Raw genomic sequence first — 22380 nt, 5'->3', positions numbered from 1 at the left:
TGGAAGAACAAAAGAGCCCTGATCACTACCGACAAGCAGGCGGCCATTTGTAGTTATTGCGGCAAAACTGGTCATGGCAAACAGCCGAACATCGACCAAAGGCGTCAATTCTGCAATGCCTACGGGAAAACATGCAGTAAATGCGCCACTCGCGGCCATTTTGCACATGTCTGCCGGGGAGGCACGAAAAAGGCGGACAACAAACCTACGGACAAATCAATGGATGCTCATGATGTGGAAGAAAGCAGCCAGGTCCACGATCTCCTCTGCTCTGTCACGGAACGAGAAACGGCCATTTGGAAGCCGCAAATTAAAAGGGCCATGGCCACCTTGTCAACTCCAATACACCTCGACCACCATATATTTGACCACCTCTCTGGCTGGACCAAGAAGAAGTCTCAACCACAGCCGTACATAAAACTCATAGCACGGATCGATAAGGAATCTTATGACCATTTCGGCCAGCCACTGTCATCCCGACCAAAATCGGCCAGGCTCCAGGCCATGGCCGACACTGGCTGTCAAAGCTGCCTCACAGGACTTAATATTTTCCACAAACTCGGGCTGCGTAATGAAGACCTGTTACCTGTCAACCTGAAGATGAATGCTGTTAACAGTGGAAGGGTCCGGATTATCGGCGCCATGCTCCTACACCTGTCTGGTCGCACAGCCAATGGCGACATTATTGAAACCCGACAAATCTGCTACATCTCACCTGACACACGGAACATGTATCTCAGTCGTGAAGCATGCGTCGATCTAGGCCTCGTGTCTAGTAGCTTCCCAACCATTGGCGAATCCAACACAGTTGGTGCTGCAGTGGCAGCAGTTATCGATGCAAATTGTAACTGCCCGGAAAGATCGCTTCCCCCTACACTGCCTACATCTATCCCATTTCCGGCCACTGACGAGAACCGAGAGAGGCTGGAGAAATGGCTACTGGAGTACTACAAAAGCAGCACATTCAATGTCTGCGAACACCAGCCACTACCCCACATGGAAGGTCCACCTCTCACACTGATGGTTGACCCCGAGGCAACACCAAAAGCGGTGCACACCCCAGTGCCTGTCCCCTTACACTGGCAGGCAGAAGTCAAGGCTGGTATCGATCGCGACATCAGGTTAGGGGTTCTGGAACCGGTGCCAATTGGTGAACCAGTGACATGGTGCAGCAGAATGGTCGTCTGTCCAAAGAAGGATGGGACCCCACGGAGGACAGTTGATCTGCAACCACTGAATGCGCACTGCACACGTGAGACCCACCACACCCAGTCACCCTTCCATCAAGCAATGGCGGTGCCACATAACACCAAAAAGACGGTAACAGACGCCTGGAATGGCTATCACAGCGTTCCAATCAGAGAATGTGACCGCCATCTGACAACGTTCATCACACCATGGGGCCGATACCGTTACTGCACCACTCCCCAAGGTTACATCGCTTCAGGTGATGGATACTCCAGACGATTTGACGAAATTGTATCGGACTTCAAAAACAAGTCCAAATGTATTGATGATACCATCATGTGGAGCGACACATTGGAAGAGAGCTTTTTTCAGACATGCAACTGGCTCGACCTGTGCGGCCGTAATGGGATTACGCAAAATCCGACGAAATTCCATTTTGGTCAGGACACGGTCGAATTCGCTGGATTCGAGATCACCATGGACAGTGTACGACCATGCCAAAGGTATCTCCAAGCGATACAGGACTTCCCCACACCAAAAACAATTACTGACATTCGCTCCTGGTTTGGGCTAGTCAATCAGGTAACATACTGCTTCAGCATGACCGAGAGGATGCGACCTTTTCGGGACCTCCTAAAACCATGCACCCCCTTCTACTGGGATGCAACACTACAATCCCTATTCGAAGAATCAAAACGACTCATCATATCTGAAGTCGCAAATGGGGTACGGATCTTTGACAAGGAACGGACAACATGTCTCGCAACTGACTGGTCGAAGGATGGGATTGGCTTCTGGCTCCTCCAAAAACACTGCAGATGCCCTGGTGAAACCCCACAGTGCTGCCCCGATGGCTGGAAAATCACCCTTGCTGGAGGCCGCTTCACCCATGCAGCGGAGTCGCGCTATGCTCCGATAGAGGGTGAAGCTCTAGCAGTGGCGGACAGCCTGGAAAAAGTAAAGTATTTTGTGTTGGGATGCAAGAACCTGATTATTGCCGTCGATCACAAGCCCTTAATCAAGCTTCTTGGTGACAGACGATTAGAGGACATCCATAACACGCGGCTTGCCAACTTGAAAGAAAGGACCCTAGCATATCGTTTCCGAATTATCCACATCCCGGGAAAACGACACTGCGTACCAGATGCGATTTCACGACATCCGTCGGGTGCCAGACCATCGGAACGACTGCCACTGGTGGATGACATTTCCTCCATTATGGATGTGGCCACATCGACTACACTAAGACAGCACACCTTGACTGGGCTGTGGACCACAGATGACGACACTGGCATGGAAATGGCTATTTCTATGGCAGCCATCAAGACACTCGATTCTGTGCGGTCCGTCACTTGGGACGATGTTCGGGACGAAACAGCAAGTGACACTCAGATGCTGCAGTTACTCAATTCTATTGAGCAGGGTCTACCTGCCAGTCGGGACGATTTCCCTGTGTCCATTTTGGAATACTTTCCCTTCCGTGAACACCTCTACACTATTGATGGCATAGTGGTCTACAAGGGGAGGATTATCATCCCACCGAAGCTACGGAAGCTTGTCCTCGAGAATCTTCATGCTGCTCACCAAGGAGTCACGGCTATGACCACCCGGGCCAGCAGCTCGATCTTTTGGCCTGGAATCACTCCCCAGATTCATGAGATGCGCAATCGCTGCTCACACTGCAATCGGATGGCCCCATCACAACCAAGCGCTCCACCTACAGCCTCAGCTGAACCTGCCTACCCTTTCCAGTACGTTTGTTCAGATTACTTTCATCACAAGGGTCGGAGTTATTTGGTCACCGTTGATCGTTACTCTAATTGGCCAATCATTCAGCTAACAACTGGCGGGGCACAAGGCCTAGTGAAATGTCTGCGGTCAAACTTCGCCACTTATGGTATCCCCGACGAATTGGCATCTGACTGTGGGCCAGAATTCACGGCACATGACACCCAAGACTTCTTGCGTCGGTGGGGCGTTAACCATCGGTTGTCATCCACTGCCTTCCCACACAGCAACTGTCGTGCCGAGATCGCAGTCAAAACATCGAAAAGAATGATCACCGATAACACTGGTTCCAATGGTGAACTAGACACTGATCGGTTCCAACGTGCAATACTCCAGTACCGGAATGCACCGGATCAGGACACTAGGTTGTCTCCAGCCATGATCATCTTCAAGAGGCCAGTCAAGGACTTCATACCCATCATCCCAGGCAGATACTTGCCATCGGACACCTGGCGGGAAACACGCAACAATCGTGAGGAAGCTTTGCGCATTCGGCATGCCAGGGAGATCGAAAGACTCTCTGAACACACGACAAAACTACCTCCACTGGCCGTCGGGGACCATGTCCGGATCCAGAACCAGACCGGCCTGGAACCACGAAAATGGGACCGGACCGGAACCGTGATTGAGGTAAAACAATTCGATCAATACGTTGTCAAGGTGGATGGCTCCGGAAGAATCACTCTCCGGAATCGTAAGTTCCTGCGACGTTTTACGCCTTTCAGCATGACAACTCCCACTACGACTGGCAAAAGTGGCATGCTGCCAACCGTTATGCCAAGTGTTATGCCAATCGTACCGAAATACTTAATGTCTGGTACCCAACCCATCGCCGCTCCAAGAGTCTGTCTCAATCCTGTTACCACTCCCCAGAAGGGTGAACCCCAACATGTCATTGCGCCGGGCTTACCATCACAGACACTCCGCTCCACCACCGCGATGACACCACCCGCGAGAGTCGCTAACCAACCACATGTGCAGACCACCGCCACACCTCCACGGTCACTGCCTATTTCTGCCCCCTTGACGGTTCGGGTGATGATGGACCAGCTGGAGGGGACTCCGGCGTCGGACAGGGCGATAGTGAACCACCCACCGGAGACTCCCACAATGGACCAGGAAATTACGAACTGCCCTCAGAGGACTCCGACGATTGATCGGGTGGTGACGGGCCGCCCGAAGCGAATTATCAAACCACCAGCCCGATTCAATTCAGAAGAATATCAATTATAAACTCATGTGATCCTTTTTCTCGGTCTCCAGTTTCGTTCTATTCTGTGTCACAATTGAACGTTTTTGGGAAAGGGAGATAGACAACTCTTGTATGGTGCTGTTCTCTATTGCGTTCTCATCTTGTGTAATACTGCGCATTGTTATTTGCATATTCTGTATCTATTATCTTATTCTAATATCTACCATCGCTTTCTTTGTCTTGCAGATTGATTGTTCATCGTTGTTGCTAATAAACCTGCATTCAATTGATACATTCTTGTTTAGGATTTCCTTCCCGTTAAACCGAGTCGAAAACTATGTTAGCGACTGTGAAAAATGAAATGATATATCGAATTTTTAATATGTATCGACACGTTGCCGTCGGTGTCATGTTAGGCGGTGTATGATACACCATGACGCGATTTTAAAAAATATATCTGCATTTTCCCGCGTGTGTGGAATGTTCTCAATTATTGCTGACACCGACTCTAAAACCATCGATAAAAATGAAATCATATGGTGAGTTAGATTGGAGATAAAGGCGTGAGAGAGACTCAATGGCCTTGAAGTTACAGGCATTTGAGAATTCATTTCGTTCTATAAACGGCAACTTTCATCGGATTTTCTTCTCGTTTTTTTTCAACCGAGTCTAAAACTATGTTAGCGACTGTGAAAAATGAAATGATATATCGAATTTAAAATAGATATCGACACATTGCCGTCGGTGTCATGTTGGGCGGTGTATGATACACCATGACGCGATTTTAAAAAATATATCTCTGCATTTTCCCGCGTGTGTGGAATGTTTGTGGAAAATTAAAGATTTCAAATAAACCTATTTAAAGTGTATGCGCACATAACTAATAAAAAAAACGAAGAAATATCTCTCGGTAATTTCCTGAAACATATTTTACTTCCGGCTAATATGTTGAATGAAATAAAAACGAAGAAATATATGTCGGCATCATTGTTGACGTTTTTGTGACGACTATCATCAAACGAAATAGTAATATATCATAACGGAAAAGCAAAAGCGAATTTTTAATATATATCGACACATTGCCGGCGGTGTCATGTTGGGCGGTGTATGATACACCATGACGCGATTTTAAAAAATATATCTCTGCATTTTCCCGCGTGTGTGGATTGTTCTCAATTATTGCTGACACCGAGTCTAAAAGTAAAACCATCGATAAAAATGAAATCATATGGTGAGTTAGATTGGAGATAAAGGCGTGAGAGAGACTCAATGGCCTTGAAGTTACAGGCCTTTGAGAATTCATTTCGTTCTATAAACGGCAACTTTCATTGGATTTTCTTCCCGTTTTTTTTCAACCGAGTCTAAAACTATGTTAGCGACTGTGAAAAATGAAATGATTTATCGAATTTGATTTGAAATAAAACTGGGGGAGAGCAAGACACCACGGGCCTACAAAACAGGACTCAAAGCTATGCGAGTTAATAAAATGGTGGATATTTGTTTATAGCCACTCCCAGAATGGGTGGAGCTATGGGTGGAGCTACTCTGCAAACCGAGTAAGCCACACCCCGGACAGACACCCAACAGATAGACAGACAGACAGACAGACAGAATCATCTACGGCTATTATAATATAAGATAATATAATATGATAGTCCATTTTCTTACAGTATACTATCTAATATGACAGTCCATTTGCTTACAGTCTAATATCTATTTACTTACAGTATAATATCTAATATGATGGTCCATTTGCTTACAGTATAATATCTATTTACTTACAGTATAATATCTAATATGATAGTCCATTTGCTTACAGTCTAATATCTATTTACTTACAGTATAATATCTAATATGACAGTCCATTTGCTTACAGTCTAATATCTATTTACTTACAGTATAATATCTAATATGACAGTCCATTTGCTTACAGTCCAATATCTATTTACTTACAGTATAATATCTAATATGACAGTCCATTTGCTTACAGTATAATATCTATTTACTTTCAGTATAATATCTAATATGACAGTCCATTTACTTACAGTATAATATCTATTTACTTACAGTGTAATATCTAATATGACAGTCCATTTACTTACAGTATAATATCTAATATGACAGTCCATTTACTTACAGTATAATATCTAATATGACAGTCCATTTACTTACAGTATAATATCTAATATGACAGTCCATTTACTTACAGTATAATATCTAATATGACAGTCCATTTACTTACAGTATAATATCTAATATGACAGTCCATTTACTTACAGTATAATATCTATTTACTTACAGTATAATATCTAATATGACAGTCCATTTACTTACAGTATAATATCTAATATGACAGTCCATTTGCTTACAGTCTAATATCTATTTACTTACAGTATAATATCTAATATGACAGTCCATTTGCTTACAGTCTAATATCTATTTACTTACAGTATAATATCTAATATGACAGTCCATTTGCTTACAGTCTAATATCTATTTACTTACAGTATAATATCTAATATGACAGTCCATTTGCTTACAGTCTAATATCTATTTACTTACAGTATAATATCTAATATGATAGTCCATTTGCTTACAGTATAATATCTAATATGATAGTCAATTTGCTTACAGTCTAATATCTATTTGCTTACAGTATAATATCTAATATGATAGTCAATTTGCTAACAGTATAATATCTAATATGATGGTCCATTTGCTGACAGTATAATATCTAATATGATAGTCAATTTGCTTACAGTCTAATATCTATTTGCTTACAGTATAATATCTAATATGATAGTCCATTTGTTTACAGTATAATATCTAATATGATAGTCCATTTGCTTACAGTCTAATATCTATTTGCTTACAGTATAATATATAATATGATAGTCCATTTTCTTACAGTATACTATCTAATATGACAGTCCATTTGCTTACAGTCTAATATCTATTTACTTACAGTATAATATCTAATATGATGGTCCATTTGCTGACAGTATAATATCTAATATGATAGTCAATTTGCTTACAGTCTAATATCTATTTGCTTACAGTATAATATCTAATATGATAGTCCATTTGATTACAGTATGATATCTAATATCATAGTCAATTTGCTTATTGTATAATATCTAATATGATAGTCAATTTGCTTTCAGTATAATATCTAATATGATAGTCAATTTGCTGACAGTATAATATCCAATATGATAGTCAATTTGCTTACAGTCTAATATCTATTTGCTTACAGTATAATATCTAATATGATAGTCCATTTGCTTACAGTATAATATCTAATATGATAGTCCATTTGATTACAGTATGATATCTAATATCATAGTCAATTTGCTGACAGTATAATATCTAATATGATGGTCCATTTGCTTACAGTATAATATCTATTTACTTACAGTATAATATCTAATATGATAGTCCATTTGCTTACAGTCTAATATCTATTTACTTACAGTATAATATCTAATATGACAGTCCATTTGCTTACAGTCTAATATCTATTTACTTACAGTATAATATCTAATATGACAGTCCATTTGCTGACAGTATAATATCTAATATGATAGTCAATTTGCTTACAGTCTAATATCTATTTGCTTACAGTATAATATCTAATATGATAGTCCATTTGCTTACAGTATAATATCTAATATGATAGTCCATTTGCTTACAGTCTAATATCTATTTGCTTACAGTATAATATATAATATGATAGTCCATTTTCTTACAGTATACTATCTAATATGACAGTCCATTTGCTTACAGTCTAATATCTATTTGCTTACAGTATAATATCTAATATGATAGTCAATTTGCTTTCAGTATAATATCTAATATGATAGTCAATTTGCTTACAGTATAATATCTAATATGATAGTCAATTTGCTTTCAGTATAATATCTAATATGATAGTCAATTTGCTTACAGTATAATATCTAATATGATAGTCCATTTGCTTACAGTATAATATCTAATATGATAGTCAATTTGCTTACAGTATAATATCTAATATGATAGTCCATTTGCTTACAGTATAATATCTAATATGATAGTCCATTTGCTTACAGTATAATATCTAATATGATAGTCAATTTGCTTACAGTATAATATCTAATATGATAGTCCATTTACTTACAGTATAATATCTAATATGATGGTCCATTTGCTGACAGTATAATATCTAATATGATAGTCAATTTGCTTACAGTCTAATATCTATTTGCTTACAGTATAATATCTAATATGATAGTCCATTTGCTTACAGTATAATATCTAATATGATAGTCAATTTGCTTACAGTATAATATCTAATATGATAGTCTATTTGCTTACAGTATAATATCTATATGATAGTCAATTTGCTAACAGTATAATATCTAATATGATAGTCAATTTCCTTTCAGTATAATATCTAATATGATAGTCCATTTGCTTACAGTATAATATCTAATATGATAGTCCATTTGCTTGCAGTATAATATCTAATATGATAGTCAATTTCCTTTCAGTATAATATCTAATATGATAGTCAATTTCCTTACAGTATAATATCTAATATGATAGTCCATTTGCTTACAGTATAATATCTAATATGATAGTCCATTTGCTTACAGTATAATATCTAATATGATAGTCAATTTGCTTACAGTATAATATCTAATATGATAGTCTATTTGCTTACAGTATAATATCTAATATGATAGTCTATTTGCTTACAGTATAATATCTAATATGATAGTCAATTTGCTTACAGTATAATATCTAATATGACAGTCAATTTGCTAACAGTCTAATATCTAATATGATAGTCCATTTGCTGACAGTATAATATCTAATATGATAGTCCATTTGCTTACAGTATAATATCTAATATGATAGTCCATTTGCTTACAGTATAATATCTAATATGATAGTCCATTTGCTTACAGTATAATATCTAATATAATAGTCTATTTGCTTCCAGTATAATATCTAATATGATAGTCCATTTGCTTGCAGTATAATATCTAATATGATAGTCCATTTGCTTACAGTATAATATCTAATATGATAGTCAATTTGCTTTCAGTATAATATCTAATATAATAGTCTATTTGCTTACAGTATAATATCTAATATGATAGTCAATTTCCTTTCAGTATAATATCTAATATGATAGTCCATTTGCTTACAGTATAATATCTAATATGATAGTCAATTTGCTTATTGTATAATATCTATTTGCTTACAGTATAATATCTAATATGATAGTCTATTTGCTTACAGTATAATATCTAATATGATAGTCTATTTGCTTACAGTATAATATCTAATATGATAGTCTATTTGCTTACAGTATAATATCTAATATGATAGTCTATTTGCTTACAGTATAATATCTAATATGATAGTCTATTTGCTTACAGTATAATATCTATATGATAGTCAATTTGCTAACAGTATAATATCTAATATGATAGTCAATTTCCTTTCAGTATAATATCTAATATGATAGTCCATTTGCTTACAGTATAATATCTAATATGATAGTCCATTTGCTTGCAGTATAATATCTAATATGATAGTCAATTTCCTTTCAGTATAATATCTAATATGATAGTCAATTTCCTTACAGTATAATATCTAATATGATAGTCCATTTGCTTACAGTATAATATCTAATATGATAGTCCATTTGCTTACAGTATAATATCTAATATGATAGTCAATTTGCTTACAGTATAATATCTAATATGATAGTCTATTTGCTTACAGTATAATATCTAATATGATAGTCTATTTGCTTACAGTATAATATCTAATATGATAGTCAATTTGCTTACAGTATAATATCTAATATGACAGTCAATTTGCTAACAGTCTAATATCTAATATGATAGTCCATTTGCTGACAGTATAATATCTAATATGATAGTCCATTTGCTTACAGTATAATATCTAATATGATAGTCCATTTGCTTACAGTATAATATCTAATATGATAGTCCATTTGCTTACAGTATAATATCTAATATAATAGTCTATTTGCTTCCAGTATAATATCTAATATGATAGTCCATTTGCTTGCAGTATAATATCTAATATGATAGTCCATTTGCTTACAGTATAATATCTAATATGATAGTCAATTTGCTTTCAGTATAATATCTAATATAATAGTCTATTTGCTTACAGTATAATATCTAATATGATAGTCAATTTCCTTTCAGTATAATATCTAATATGATAGTCCATTTGCTTACAGTATAATATCTAATATGATAGTCAATTTGCTTATTGTATAATATCTATTTGCTTACAGTATAATATCTAATATGATAGTCTATTTGCTTACAGTATAATATCTAATATGATAGTCTATTTGCTTACAGTATAATATCTAATATGATAGTCTATTTGCTTACAGTATAATATCTAATATGATAGTCTATTTGCTTACAGTATAATATCTAATATGATAGTCTATTTGCTTACAGTATAATATCTAATATGATAGTCAATTTGCTAACAGTATAATATCTAATATGATAGTCCATTTGCTTACAGTATAATATCTATATGATAGTCAATTTGCTAACAGTATAATATCTAATATGATAGTCTATTTGCTTACAGTATAATATCTATATGATAGTCAATTTGCTAACAGTATAATATCTAATATGATAGTCTATTTCCTTTCAGTATAATATCTAATATGATAGTCAATTTGCTTACAGTATAATATCTAATATGATAGTCAATTTGCTTATTGTATAATATCTAATATGATAGTCAATTTGCTTTCCAGTATAATATCTAATATGATAGTCAATTTGCTTACAGTATAATATCTAATATGATAGTCTATTTGCTTACAGTATAATATCTAATATGATAGTCTATTTGCTTACAGTATAATATCTAATATGATAGTCTATTTGCTTACAGTATAATATCTAATATGATAGTCTATTTGCTTACAGTATAATATCTAATATGATAGTCTATTTGCTTACAGTATAATATCTATATGATAGTCAATTTGCTAACAGTATAATATCTAATATGATAGTCAATTTCCTTTCAGTATAATATCTAATATGATAGTCCATTTGCTTACAGTATAATATCTAATATGATAGTCCATTTGCTTGCAGTATAATATCTAATATGATAGTCAATTTCCTTTCAGTATAATATCTAATATGATAGTCAATTTCCTTACAGTATAATATCTAATATGATAGTCCATTTGCTTACAGTATAATATCTAATATGATAGTCCATTTGCTTACAGTATAATATCTAATATGATAGTCAATTTGCTTACAGTATAATATCTAATATGATAGTCTATTTGCTTACAGTATAATATCTAATATGATAGTCTATTTGCTTACAGTATAATATCTAATATGATAGTCAATTTGCTTACAGTATAATATCTAATATGACAGTCAATTTGCTAACAGTCTAATATCTAATATGATAGTCCATTTGCTGACAGTATAATATCTAATATGATAGTCCATTTGCTTACAGTATAATATCTAATATGATAGTCCATTTGCTTACAGTATAATATCTAATATGATAGTCCATTTGCTTACAGTATAATATCTAATATAATAGTCTATTTGCTTCCAGTATAATATCTAATATGATAGTCCATTTGCTTGCAGTATAATATCTAATATGATAGTCCATTTGCTTACAGTATAATATCTAATATGATAGTCAATTTGCTTTCAGTATAATATCTAATATAATAGTCTATTTGCTTACAGTATAATATCTAATATGATAGTCAATTTCCTTTCAGTATAATATCTAATATGATAGTCCATTTGCTTACAGTATAATATCTAATATGATAGTCAATTTGCTTATTGTATAATATCTATTTGCTTACAGTATAATATCTAATATGATAGTCTATTTGCTTACAGTATAATATCTAATATGATAGTCTATTTGCTTACAGTATAATATCTAATATGATAGTCTATTTGCTTACAGTATAATATCTAATATGATAGTCTATTTGCTTACAGTATAATATCTAATATGATAGTCTATTTGCTTACAGTATAATATCTAATATGATAGTCTATTTGCTTACAGTATAATATCTAATATGATAGTCAATTTGCTAACAGTATAATATCTAATATGATAGTCCATTTGCTTACAGTATAATATCTATATGATAGTCAATTTGCTAACAGTATAATATCTAATATGATAGTCTATTTGCTTACAGTATAATATCTATATGATAGTCAATTTGCTAACAGTATAATATCTAATATGATAGTCTATTTCCTTTCAGTATAATATCTAATATGATAGTCAATTTGCTTACAGTATAATATCTAATATGATAGTCAATTTGCTTATTGTATAATATCTAATATGATAGTCAATTTGCTTTCCAGTATAATATCTAATATGATAGTCAATTTGCTTACAGTATAATATCTAATATGATAGTCCATTTGCTTACAGTATAATATCTAATATGATAGTCAATTTGCTTATTGTATAATATCTAATATGATAGTCAATTTGCTTCCAGTATAATATCTAATATGATAGTCAATTTGCTTCCAGTATAATATCTAATATGATAGTCAATTTGCTTACAGTATAATATCTAATATGATAGTCCATTTGCTTACAGTATAATATCTAATATGATAGTCAATTTGCTTATTGTATAATATCTAATATGATAGTCAATTTGCTTTCCAGTATAATATCTAATATGATAGTCAATTTGCTAACAGTATAATATCTAATATGATAGTCCATTTGCTTACAGTATAATATCTAATATGACAGTCAATTTGCTTATTGTATAATATCTAATATGATAGTCAATTTGCTTCCAGTATAATATCTAATATGATAGTCAATTTGCTTACAGTATAATATCTAATATGATAGTCCATTTGCTTACAGTATAATATCTAATATGATAGTCAATTTGATTACAGCATGATATATATTTGCTTACAGTATAATATCTAATATGATAGTCAATTTGCTTATTGTATAATATCTGATATGATAGTCAATTTGCTTACAGTATAATATCTAATATGATAGTCTATTTGCTTACAGTATAATATCTAATATGATAGTCAATTTGCTTACAGTATAATATCTAATATGATAGTCCATTTGCTTGCAGTATAATATCTAATATGATAGTCAATTTGCTTACAGTATAATATCTAATATGATAGTCCATTTGCTTGCAGTATAATATCTAATATGATAGTCAATTTGATTACAGCATGATATATATTTGCTTACAGTATAATATCTAATATGATAGTCCATTTGCTTACAGTATAATATCAAATATGATAGTCCATTTGCTTACAGTATAATATCTAATATGATAGTCCATTTGCTTACAGTATAATAGCAAATATGATAGTCCATTTGCTTACAGTATAATATCTAATATGATAGTCCATTTGCTTACAGTATAATATCAAATATGACAGTCCATTTGCTTACAGTATAATATATAATATGATAGTCCATTTGCTTACAGTATAATATCAAATATGATAGTCCATTTGCTTATTGTATAATATCTAATATGATAGTCAATTTGCTTTCAGTATAATATCTAATATGATAGTCAATTTGCTTACAGTATAATATCTAATATGATAGTCAATTTGCTTATTGTATAATATCTAATATGATAGTCAATTTGCTTCCAGTATAATATCTAATATGATAGTCAATTTGCTTACAGTATAATATCTAATATGATAGTCAATTTGCTTTCAGTATAATATCTAATATGATCGTCAATTTGCTTACAGTATAATTTCTAATATGATAGTCCATTTGCTTGCAGTATAATATCTAATATGATAGTCAATTTGATTACAGCATGATATATATTTGCTTACAGTATAATATCTAATATGATAGTCCATTTGCTTACAGTATAATATCTAATATGATAGTCCATTTGCTTACAGTATAATATCAAATATGATAGTCCATTTGCTTACAGTATAATATCTAATATGATAGTCCATTTGCTTACAGTATAATATCAAATATGATAGTCCATTTGCTTATTGTATAATATCTAATATGATAGTCAATTTGCTTTCAGTATAATATCTAATATGATAGTCAATTTGCTTACAGTATAATATCTAATATGATAGTCAATTTGCTTATTGTATAATATCTAATATGATAGTCAATTTGCTTCCAGTATAATATCTAATATGATAGTCAATTTGCTTACAGTATAATATCTAATATGATAGTCCATTTGCTTACAGTATAATATCAAATATGATAGTCCATTTGCTTACAGTATAATATCTAATATGATAGTCCATTTGCTTGCAGTATAATATCTAATATGATAGTCAATTTGATTACAGCATGATATCTAATATGATAGTCAATTTGCTTACAGTATAATTTCTAATATGATAGTCAATTTCCTTTCAGTATAATATCTAATATGATAGTCAATTTGCTTACAGTATAATATCTAATATGATAGTCAATTTGCTTATTGTATAATATCTAATATGATAGTCAATTTGCTTCCAGTATAATATCTAATATGATAGTCAATTTGCTTTCAGTATAATATCTAATATGATCGTCAATTTGCTTGCAGTATAATTTCTAATATGATAGTCAATTTGCTTACAGTATAATATCTAATATGATAGTCAATTTGCTTTCAGTATAATATCTAATATGAAAGTCAATTTGCTTATTGTATAATATCTAATATGATAGTCAATTTGCTTCCAGTATAATATCTAATATGATAGTCAATTTGCTTACAGTATAATATCTAATATGATAGTCCATTTGCTTACAGTATAATATCTAATATGATAGTCAATTTGATTACAGCATGATATATATTTGCTTACAGTATAATATCTAATATGATAGTCAATTTGCTTATTGTATAATATCTGATATGATAGTCAATTTGCTTACAGTATAATATCTGATATGATAGTCAATTTGCTTACAGTATAATATCTAATATGATAGTCAATTTGCTTACAGTATAATATCTAATATGATAGTCAATTTGCTTACAGTATAATATCTAATATGATAGTCAATTTGCTTATTGTATAATATCTAATATGATCGTCAATTTGCTTACAGTATAATATCTTATATAATAGTCTATTTGCTTACAGTATAATATCTAATATAATAGTCTATTTGCTTCCAGTATAATATCTAATATAATAGTCTATTTGCCTGCAGTATAATATCTAATATGATAGTCAATTTGCTTACAGTATAATATCTAATATGATAGTCAATTTGCTTATTGTATAATATCTAATATGATCGTCACTTTGCTTACAGTATAATATCTAATATAATAGTCTATTTGCTTATAGTATAATATCTAATATAATAGTCTATTTGCTTACAGTATAATATCTAATATAATAGTCTATTTGCTTGCAGTATAATATCTAATATGATAGTCAATTTGGTTTCAGTATAATATCTAATATGATAGTCAATTTGCTTATTGTATAATATCTAATATGATCGTCAATTTGCTTACAGTATAATATCTAATATAATAGTCTATTTGCTTACAGTATAATATCTAATATGATAGTCAATTTGCTTTCAGTATAATATCTAATATAATAGTCTATTTGCTTACAGTATAATATCTAATATAATAGTCAATTTGCTTACAGTATAATATCTAATATGATAGTCAATTTGCTTACAGTATAATATCTAATATAATAGTCGATTTGCTTACAGTATAATATCTAATATGATAGTCCATTTGCTTATAGTATATCTATTTGCTTACAGTATAATATATAATATGATAGTCCGTTTGCTTACAGTATAATATCTAATATGATAGTCCGTTTGCTTACAGTATAATAGTCCATTTGCTTACAGTATAATATCTAATATGATAGTCCATCATTAATGTGACTTATTGAATTATACCAAATGTTAAACTCGCAGGTAACCAGAATCAATGATTTATCGAAGGGGAATTTATCCAACTAAAAAGAACAATTCTCTGGGATCAACAACAACAACATGCATTTTAAGGATCATGGGAATAAATTATTGTAAAATCTGTGCTGACCTTTCCATCTGCTTTACAATGGCAATTTTGAGTATGAGGTTGCATGACAAAAATCGGGCCTGCAACAAATGATCCCACCTTGACTCCCCAAAATGAGAGCACCCCCAACTTGTGTCGCAGCTCATCATCAATCATGAGGTCTGTCCTCAGTATTGTCATGTTTATTTCACAATTCGCAGTCATAGAAATTACAATTTTCAAATCGTAGATATTGTTTGAGGATTTTTCTTTTATGGACGCGTTTAAGATTTTTAAAATAAATTTTCAATAACTTTCCGACACTTCTTTGATTTTTCTCGGTGTAACGGCTTCGATGTCCGTCGGCATGCCATGTCAGTGAGACAGTGGCTAGAAAGAGCTTTATATATATTAGATTCGTATTTTAGTACAAATCTAATATTATTTTGTAAAGAATAAAGACTAAAACTTTTAGTACGAATCAAAATCTAATATTATTTTGTAAAGAATATAGACTAAAACTTTTAGTACGAACCTAAATCTAATATTATTTTGTAAAGAATAAAGACTAAAACTTTTAGTACGAATCAAAATCTAATATTATTTTGTAAAGAATAAAGACTAAAACTTTTAGTACGAATCAAAATCTAATATTATTTTGTAAAGAATAAAGACTAAAACTTTTAGTACGAATAAATACCACCGTTTAGAGGCCATTTTTCCCCGCAAAGCGGGGGTTGGCCTTTTCGGGGACCGTGGTAGTTGTTGTTTTTTGGTCGCCTTTTTGAAGCAATGTTTTACGGCCGGATGCCCTTCCTGACGCCAACGCTTTTTTCCGCCTTCAACGACAAACAGGGAATTACCAGTGAACTGGTACTCAATTAGCCGACCTCGGAAGGATGACAGGCTGAGTCAACCCCCCTGGCATTAATTACTTTTAATTACATTAATTACTTTTAGTACGAATCTAAATCTAATATTATTTTGTAAAGAATAAAGACTAAAACTTTTAGTACGAACCTAAATCTAATATTATTTTGTAAAGAATAAAGACTAAAACTTTTAGTACGAATCTAAATCTAATATTCTTTTGTAAAGAATAAAGACTAAAACTTTTAGTACGAATCTAAATCTAATATTTTGTAAAGAATAAAGACTAAAACTTTTAGTACGAATCTAAATCTAATATTATTTTGTAAAGAATAAAGACTAAAACTTTTAGTACGAATCTAAATGTAATATTATTCCATTTTTTTTTATTTTTTTTTTATACAGAATCGAGGCTAACTCGATTTAAATGTTATTTTATGTTATTTAACATTTAAATGTTATTTAACATTTAAAACATTTAAAAGTTAAATGTTTTAAATTTAAAAAAGCTAACATTTAAAAGCTAACATTAAAATAACATCTAAATGTTAAATGCTAACATTTAAATGCTAACATTTAAAATTATTTTGTCTGTTCACATCGTTGGGGTCAGTTTAAATGCAGGTAAAATACATAAATGGTAATGAATGTGATTAGCTAATCCTTGTGTTTGGATCAACCACTTGGGAAAGTCAAATGAATCTCTTTAACCAAACCAAGACAACAGATCACTACCACATCAAGACAACAGATCACCATAGCAACACATCTGAGCACCGGTGCTAAAAATCCATTGGGATAACCATTACCCCACACACATGAGGTGAAAAGTGGGGTTAAGCGATTTGGGAGGTGCTTAGATAGGTAAGCCATCCTTCACGACGTCATAATCTTGGGTAATCCATCCTTCATTATCTTTTTACCAAGTTTGAACAAGATCGGTTAATATATGTCCAAGAAATAGTGGACGACGTGTTCAACATCGGGTTTTTTTTAACAATTAAAATGGCGCCCGGTCGGTCATCTTGGATCACATCGTGAAACAAAATTACATGTATGTACATTCGTGGCCAAAAATATTGGCACCCTTGCACTTTTTTCAAATAATGCACCATCTCTTCAAGAAAATTGTTGAAATTTAAAAAATCTTTAGGTATCCACACATGTATTTCTTTGGTTTTCAGTGGAACAAAACAAAAAAAGCTGAAAACATTACTAAATCTTAGCTTATTCCGCACAGAAATCCTAAAATGGCCCGGACAATATTATTGGCACCTTTTAGAAGTTGTTAGAAATAATTTGATTTCAAGCAGGTGATTCTCCTTTACTTTGGAATTGAACTCACCTGTGGTGAGTTGCAGGTGCCTGCAATATAAAAATCACTCATTCAACCAGTTTGAATGGAGAAAAGGAGTCATTCTGCTGTTTTGTGTCACTGTGTGTACCCAATGAGCATGCAGAAAAGAAAGAAAACCAGAGAATTGTCTAAGGAGGTCAGACACAAGATTGTAGCCAAGCATGGACAATCTCCAGGCTACAAGTCCATCTCCAGAGACCTTGATGTTCCTGTGTCCACTGTACGCAATGTTAGCAGGAAGTTTAAGGCCCATCGCACTGCAGCCAACCTCCCTGGAAGTGGCCGCAAGGGAAAAGTTGATCGAAGATTGTCGCGAAGGTTTATTTGAATGGTGGAGAAAGCACCTCGATCAACTGCCAAACAGATTCAAGCTGACCTTCAGACACAAGGTACGACAGTTTCAACTCGCACCATCCGTCACCAACTCGATGAAAGGGGGTTCCATGGTGGGAGACCCAGGAGGATCCCACTCCTGAGAAAGCCCGACTGGAGTTTTCCGAAACACACCTGGACAAGCCAAAATCCTTATGGGAGAATGTCCTGTGGACAGATGTGACCAAATTAGAGCTTTTTGGTAAAGCACATCATCTCTATGTTCACAGAAAACAAAATGAAGCCTTCAAAGAAAAGAACACCTTCCCTGCAGTCAAACATGGATGAGCTTCAGTGATGTTTTGGGGTTGCTGTGCTGCCTCTGGCACTGGGTACCTTGAATGTGTGCATGTCATCATGAAATCAGGAGATTACGAAGGAATTTTGGAGCGGAATGTTCAACCCAGTGTCAGAAAGCTGGGTCTCCGTCAAAGGTCATGGGTCTTGCAGCAGGACAATGACCCCCAAACACACTTCATGAAGCACCCAGGAATGGTTCAAGAGAAAACACTGGACTGTTCTGAAGTGGCCAGCAATGATTCCAGATCTAAAACCCATTGAACACCTGTGGGAAGATCTGAAAACAGCAGTTTGGAGAAGGCACCCTTCAAATCTGGGAGAACTTGAGCAGTTTGCACAAGAAGAGTGGGCCAGACTGCCAGTAGAGAGGTGGAGGAAGCTCATTCATGGTCACAGGAAGCGCTTGACTGCAGTTATTTTGTCCAAAGGTTGTGGGTGCTACCAAATATTAAGTCTTCGGTGTCAATAATTTTGTCAATGCCATTTCTTTTTATTTTCTGATTTAAAAGTAAATATTAAGTTCTGAATCAAAAGCAACGGTTCTGTAATATTAACAGTGAAATAAAGAATTGTTGAGACCAAATACTTTTGTCAATTTCAACTTATTTTTAGAGAAAATTGTGAGTTATTTGAAAAAAGTGCAAGGGTGCCAATATTTTTGGTCACGACTGTATATCATCATGTATGGTCTTTGTGTCAAGTATGAACAAAATCTGTCCACATGTCCGATATATGGTTGCGGACTGGCGCACGGACACACGGACAGACAGAAGAAACCCAATCCATAAGTCCAACGTGAGCTAATAATTTGGGAAACATTCATATTTAAAATCACCTCGTATTTCCAAGTCAATAAACCTGATCAAATTCCACCTTGATAGGATTTGGCATTGTGGGAACTATACTTGGTCAGGTTGAAATTCAGATGCAGCTTCTACATTTTCATTTTCATTCATTGAATCCATTGAAGTTTTGTATGTGAGATATGCCCTGATGTCGATGTGCTTTGACGCTTTGACGTTGCTTCAATGGACATGAAGGACGTGCACACATCATTGCTTTTGTTTGTGCCATCAGAGGCAGAAGAAAGTAAACAAGAAGAGTCGCAGCACCGTGTTTCTGCCTCTTGTGCCACACGTGACCTGGATGAACTTATGACGTCATTGTCAGATTTCAAAATACAAAACAACGTCAATAAGGTGCAGTGCAATATTGACGCAGTGCGTCAATAAGGTGCAATAAGGTGCAACGTCAGCTTCGAGCTGACTCTAAATCTTTTATAGCAGTTTCTTTTTTTTGTTATAAGGAGATATAGGTAGATGTCATTTTGAGATGATTGTTCTAACATCCTTACCCCAAAAGTATGTAAATTGCTCAATTCTCCTTTTTTTGGATTAATACAATCGATAGAAATTGGAACCTTATTTGGAATTTTATATTGGAGTATAAAATAGACAAAAATTGAATCGGTCCACTTCCGGTTCCTTGCTGGAGATCCCACGTGGTTCTGCAATGTAAGTAATCTACCTCCAAAGGTAAGCGGGTACAGTACAGAATTGTCTTGTCTTTTCATTTTATTGTTTCTTGTACTTGTCGATAATTGTATTTCCAGTGGTTTGTGTAAACATTTGCGTATGTGCTCCTCTTGGTTGTTGTTGTTGTTGTTCTATAGCCCCGGACGGTTCTCTCGAACAAGCCCGCAGCTCAGAGACAGCTGTTCAATATCACAGGAGTGACCCAGAGATCCCCCACATCCAGGATGATGTACTCCCGCCATAATGCAGGGCCACGACAGGGTTAGGGAGAGAGAGGGAGAGGGAGAGGGAGAGGGAGAGGGGGAGGGAGAGGGAGAGGGAGAGGGAGAGGGAGAGGGAGAGAGAGACAGAGAGAGAGAGAGAGAGAGAGAGAGAGAGAGAGAGAGAGAGAGAGAGAGAGAGAGAGAGAGAGAGAAAGAAAAAAAGAGACTGACACAGACTTTTGTGTACTTTTATTATAAAACCAAAGTATTCCAAGTCCACTTCACATACAAATGACAACCTCATTTCCAATGCATTTGCACAAAACACCCCCCATGCCCCATAACTCTTCAAACACAAGAAGGTTCCCCATGTTTATTTGATAAGGATGTTCAAGCTTTATACGTGCTGACACCATCCCGATGAAACAAAAAAGTGCATTTTCATTTTTTCCACTACCTAATCTGGCTTTTCTGGTTTTATAAATTGCAAGCTTAGCAATTCCAAGCAAAAAATTCAAAAGCAAAATCACAGAGTTTTCCCTAGTATTACATGCAAGTCCGTAAACAAATATTGTAACAGAAAAAACAATTTTGAATTTACAAAAGATTCGGCTCAGATACAGAAACAGAGATGACAATCTCTTGCACTCAATAAACGCATGATACAAATGTTCAACATTACCACAAAAAGGACATAAATTAGACACAGCAGGGTTAAACTTCTGAACTAACACCTGTGTGGCCAGGGCGTGATGGACCAGTCTCCAATTTAGGTCTCCTGTACGTCCAACAGTAGGACTCCTGTACATTTCATCCCAATTTGGAGTGAGAAATGCTCCTGCAGGTAAAGACTCTTTCCACTTGTTCCTTAAGGGTGCTGCACAGCCCGGTAAGCACACCTCTAGACAAATTCTGTACATTGCCCTTTTCCCCATGATGTGGAACACACTGGATTCTTCGCTGTGAGAGGAAAACACACCATGTTGTTCCTGGGCAGTGACTGAGAGTTCAGGGAAGGTTAAACGAAAGTCTACTTCTTCATTTACCCCATTCCACCCAATGTTTAAATCTAAAAAAGTCTGGGATACAATCTTTATGACCCTGCTCACTATTCTAGTTGAACGCAAGCCAATTTTTCCAGAAACAGTGCTGGCAGACAACCATCGCTTTAAGGATAGCTCCATAAGATCTCGCACTTTATTAATCCCATTGTTCGTAAAATGTTCCATAAAAGCTCGGCTGGTAGATACTTCAGCGAATAGTGAGTTTTGGAACAATGGCTCATGCACAAACCTCCTGGGATCATAAGAGATCTCCAACCGCTGCACTCCTAGAGCTTGCCAGGCGTTCAGGAGAGACCGATGAAATGCAGGGAGCCGAGCTCTATCGACCTGCTTCAAGTCCATAAGGAAAAGTTCCCGGTCATAGTCCATTCCACCTACTTGCCTGAGCAA

General features: G+C 34.4%; 1 protein-coding gene across 1 annotated transcript in view; it reads left to right on the top strand.

Annotated features, from left to right (window-relative positions):
* The window catches only part of LOC137433026 (paxillin), a 71036-nt gene that overhangs the window by 21974 nt on the left and 26682 nt on the right, over positions 1-22380 (top strand). Inside the window, exon 5 of the mRNA XM_078783852.1 lies at positions 20266-20387. Within this exon, the coding sequence (XP_078639978.1) occupies positions 20266-20387 (122 nt within the window). The remainder of the gene's footprint in view (positions 1-20265; positions 20388-22380) is intronic.

Source organism: Myxine glutinosa, chromosome 8 (assembly GCF_964187855.1).
Source record: "Myxine glutinosa chromosome 8, kmMyxGlut1.1, whole genome shotgun sequence".
In the NCBI taxonomy this organism is placed as follows: domain Eukaryota; kingdom Metazoa; phylum Chordata; class Myxini; order Myxiniformes; family Myxinidae; genus Myxine; species Myxine glutinosa.
This window is presented reverse-complemented; position numbering and strand designations above follow the sequence as displayed.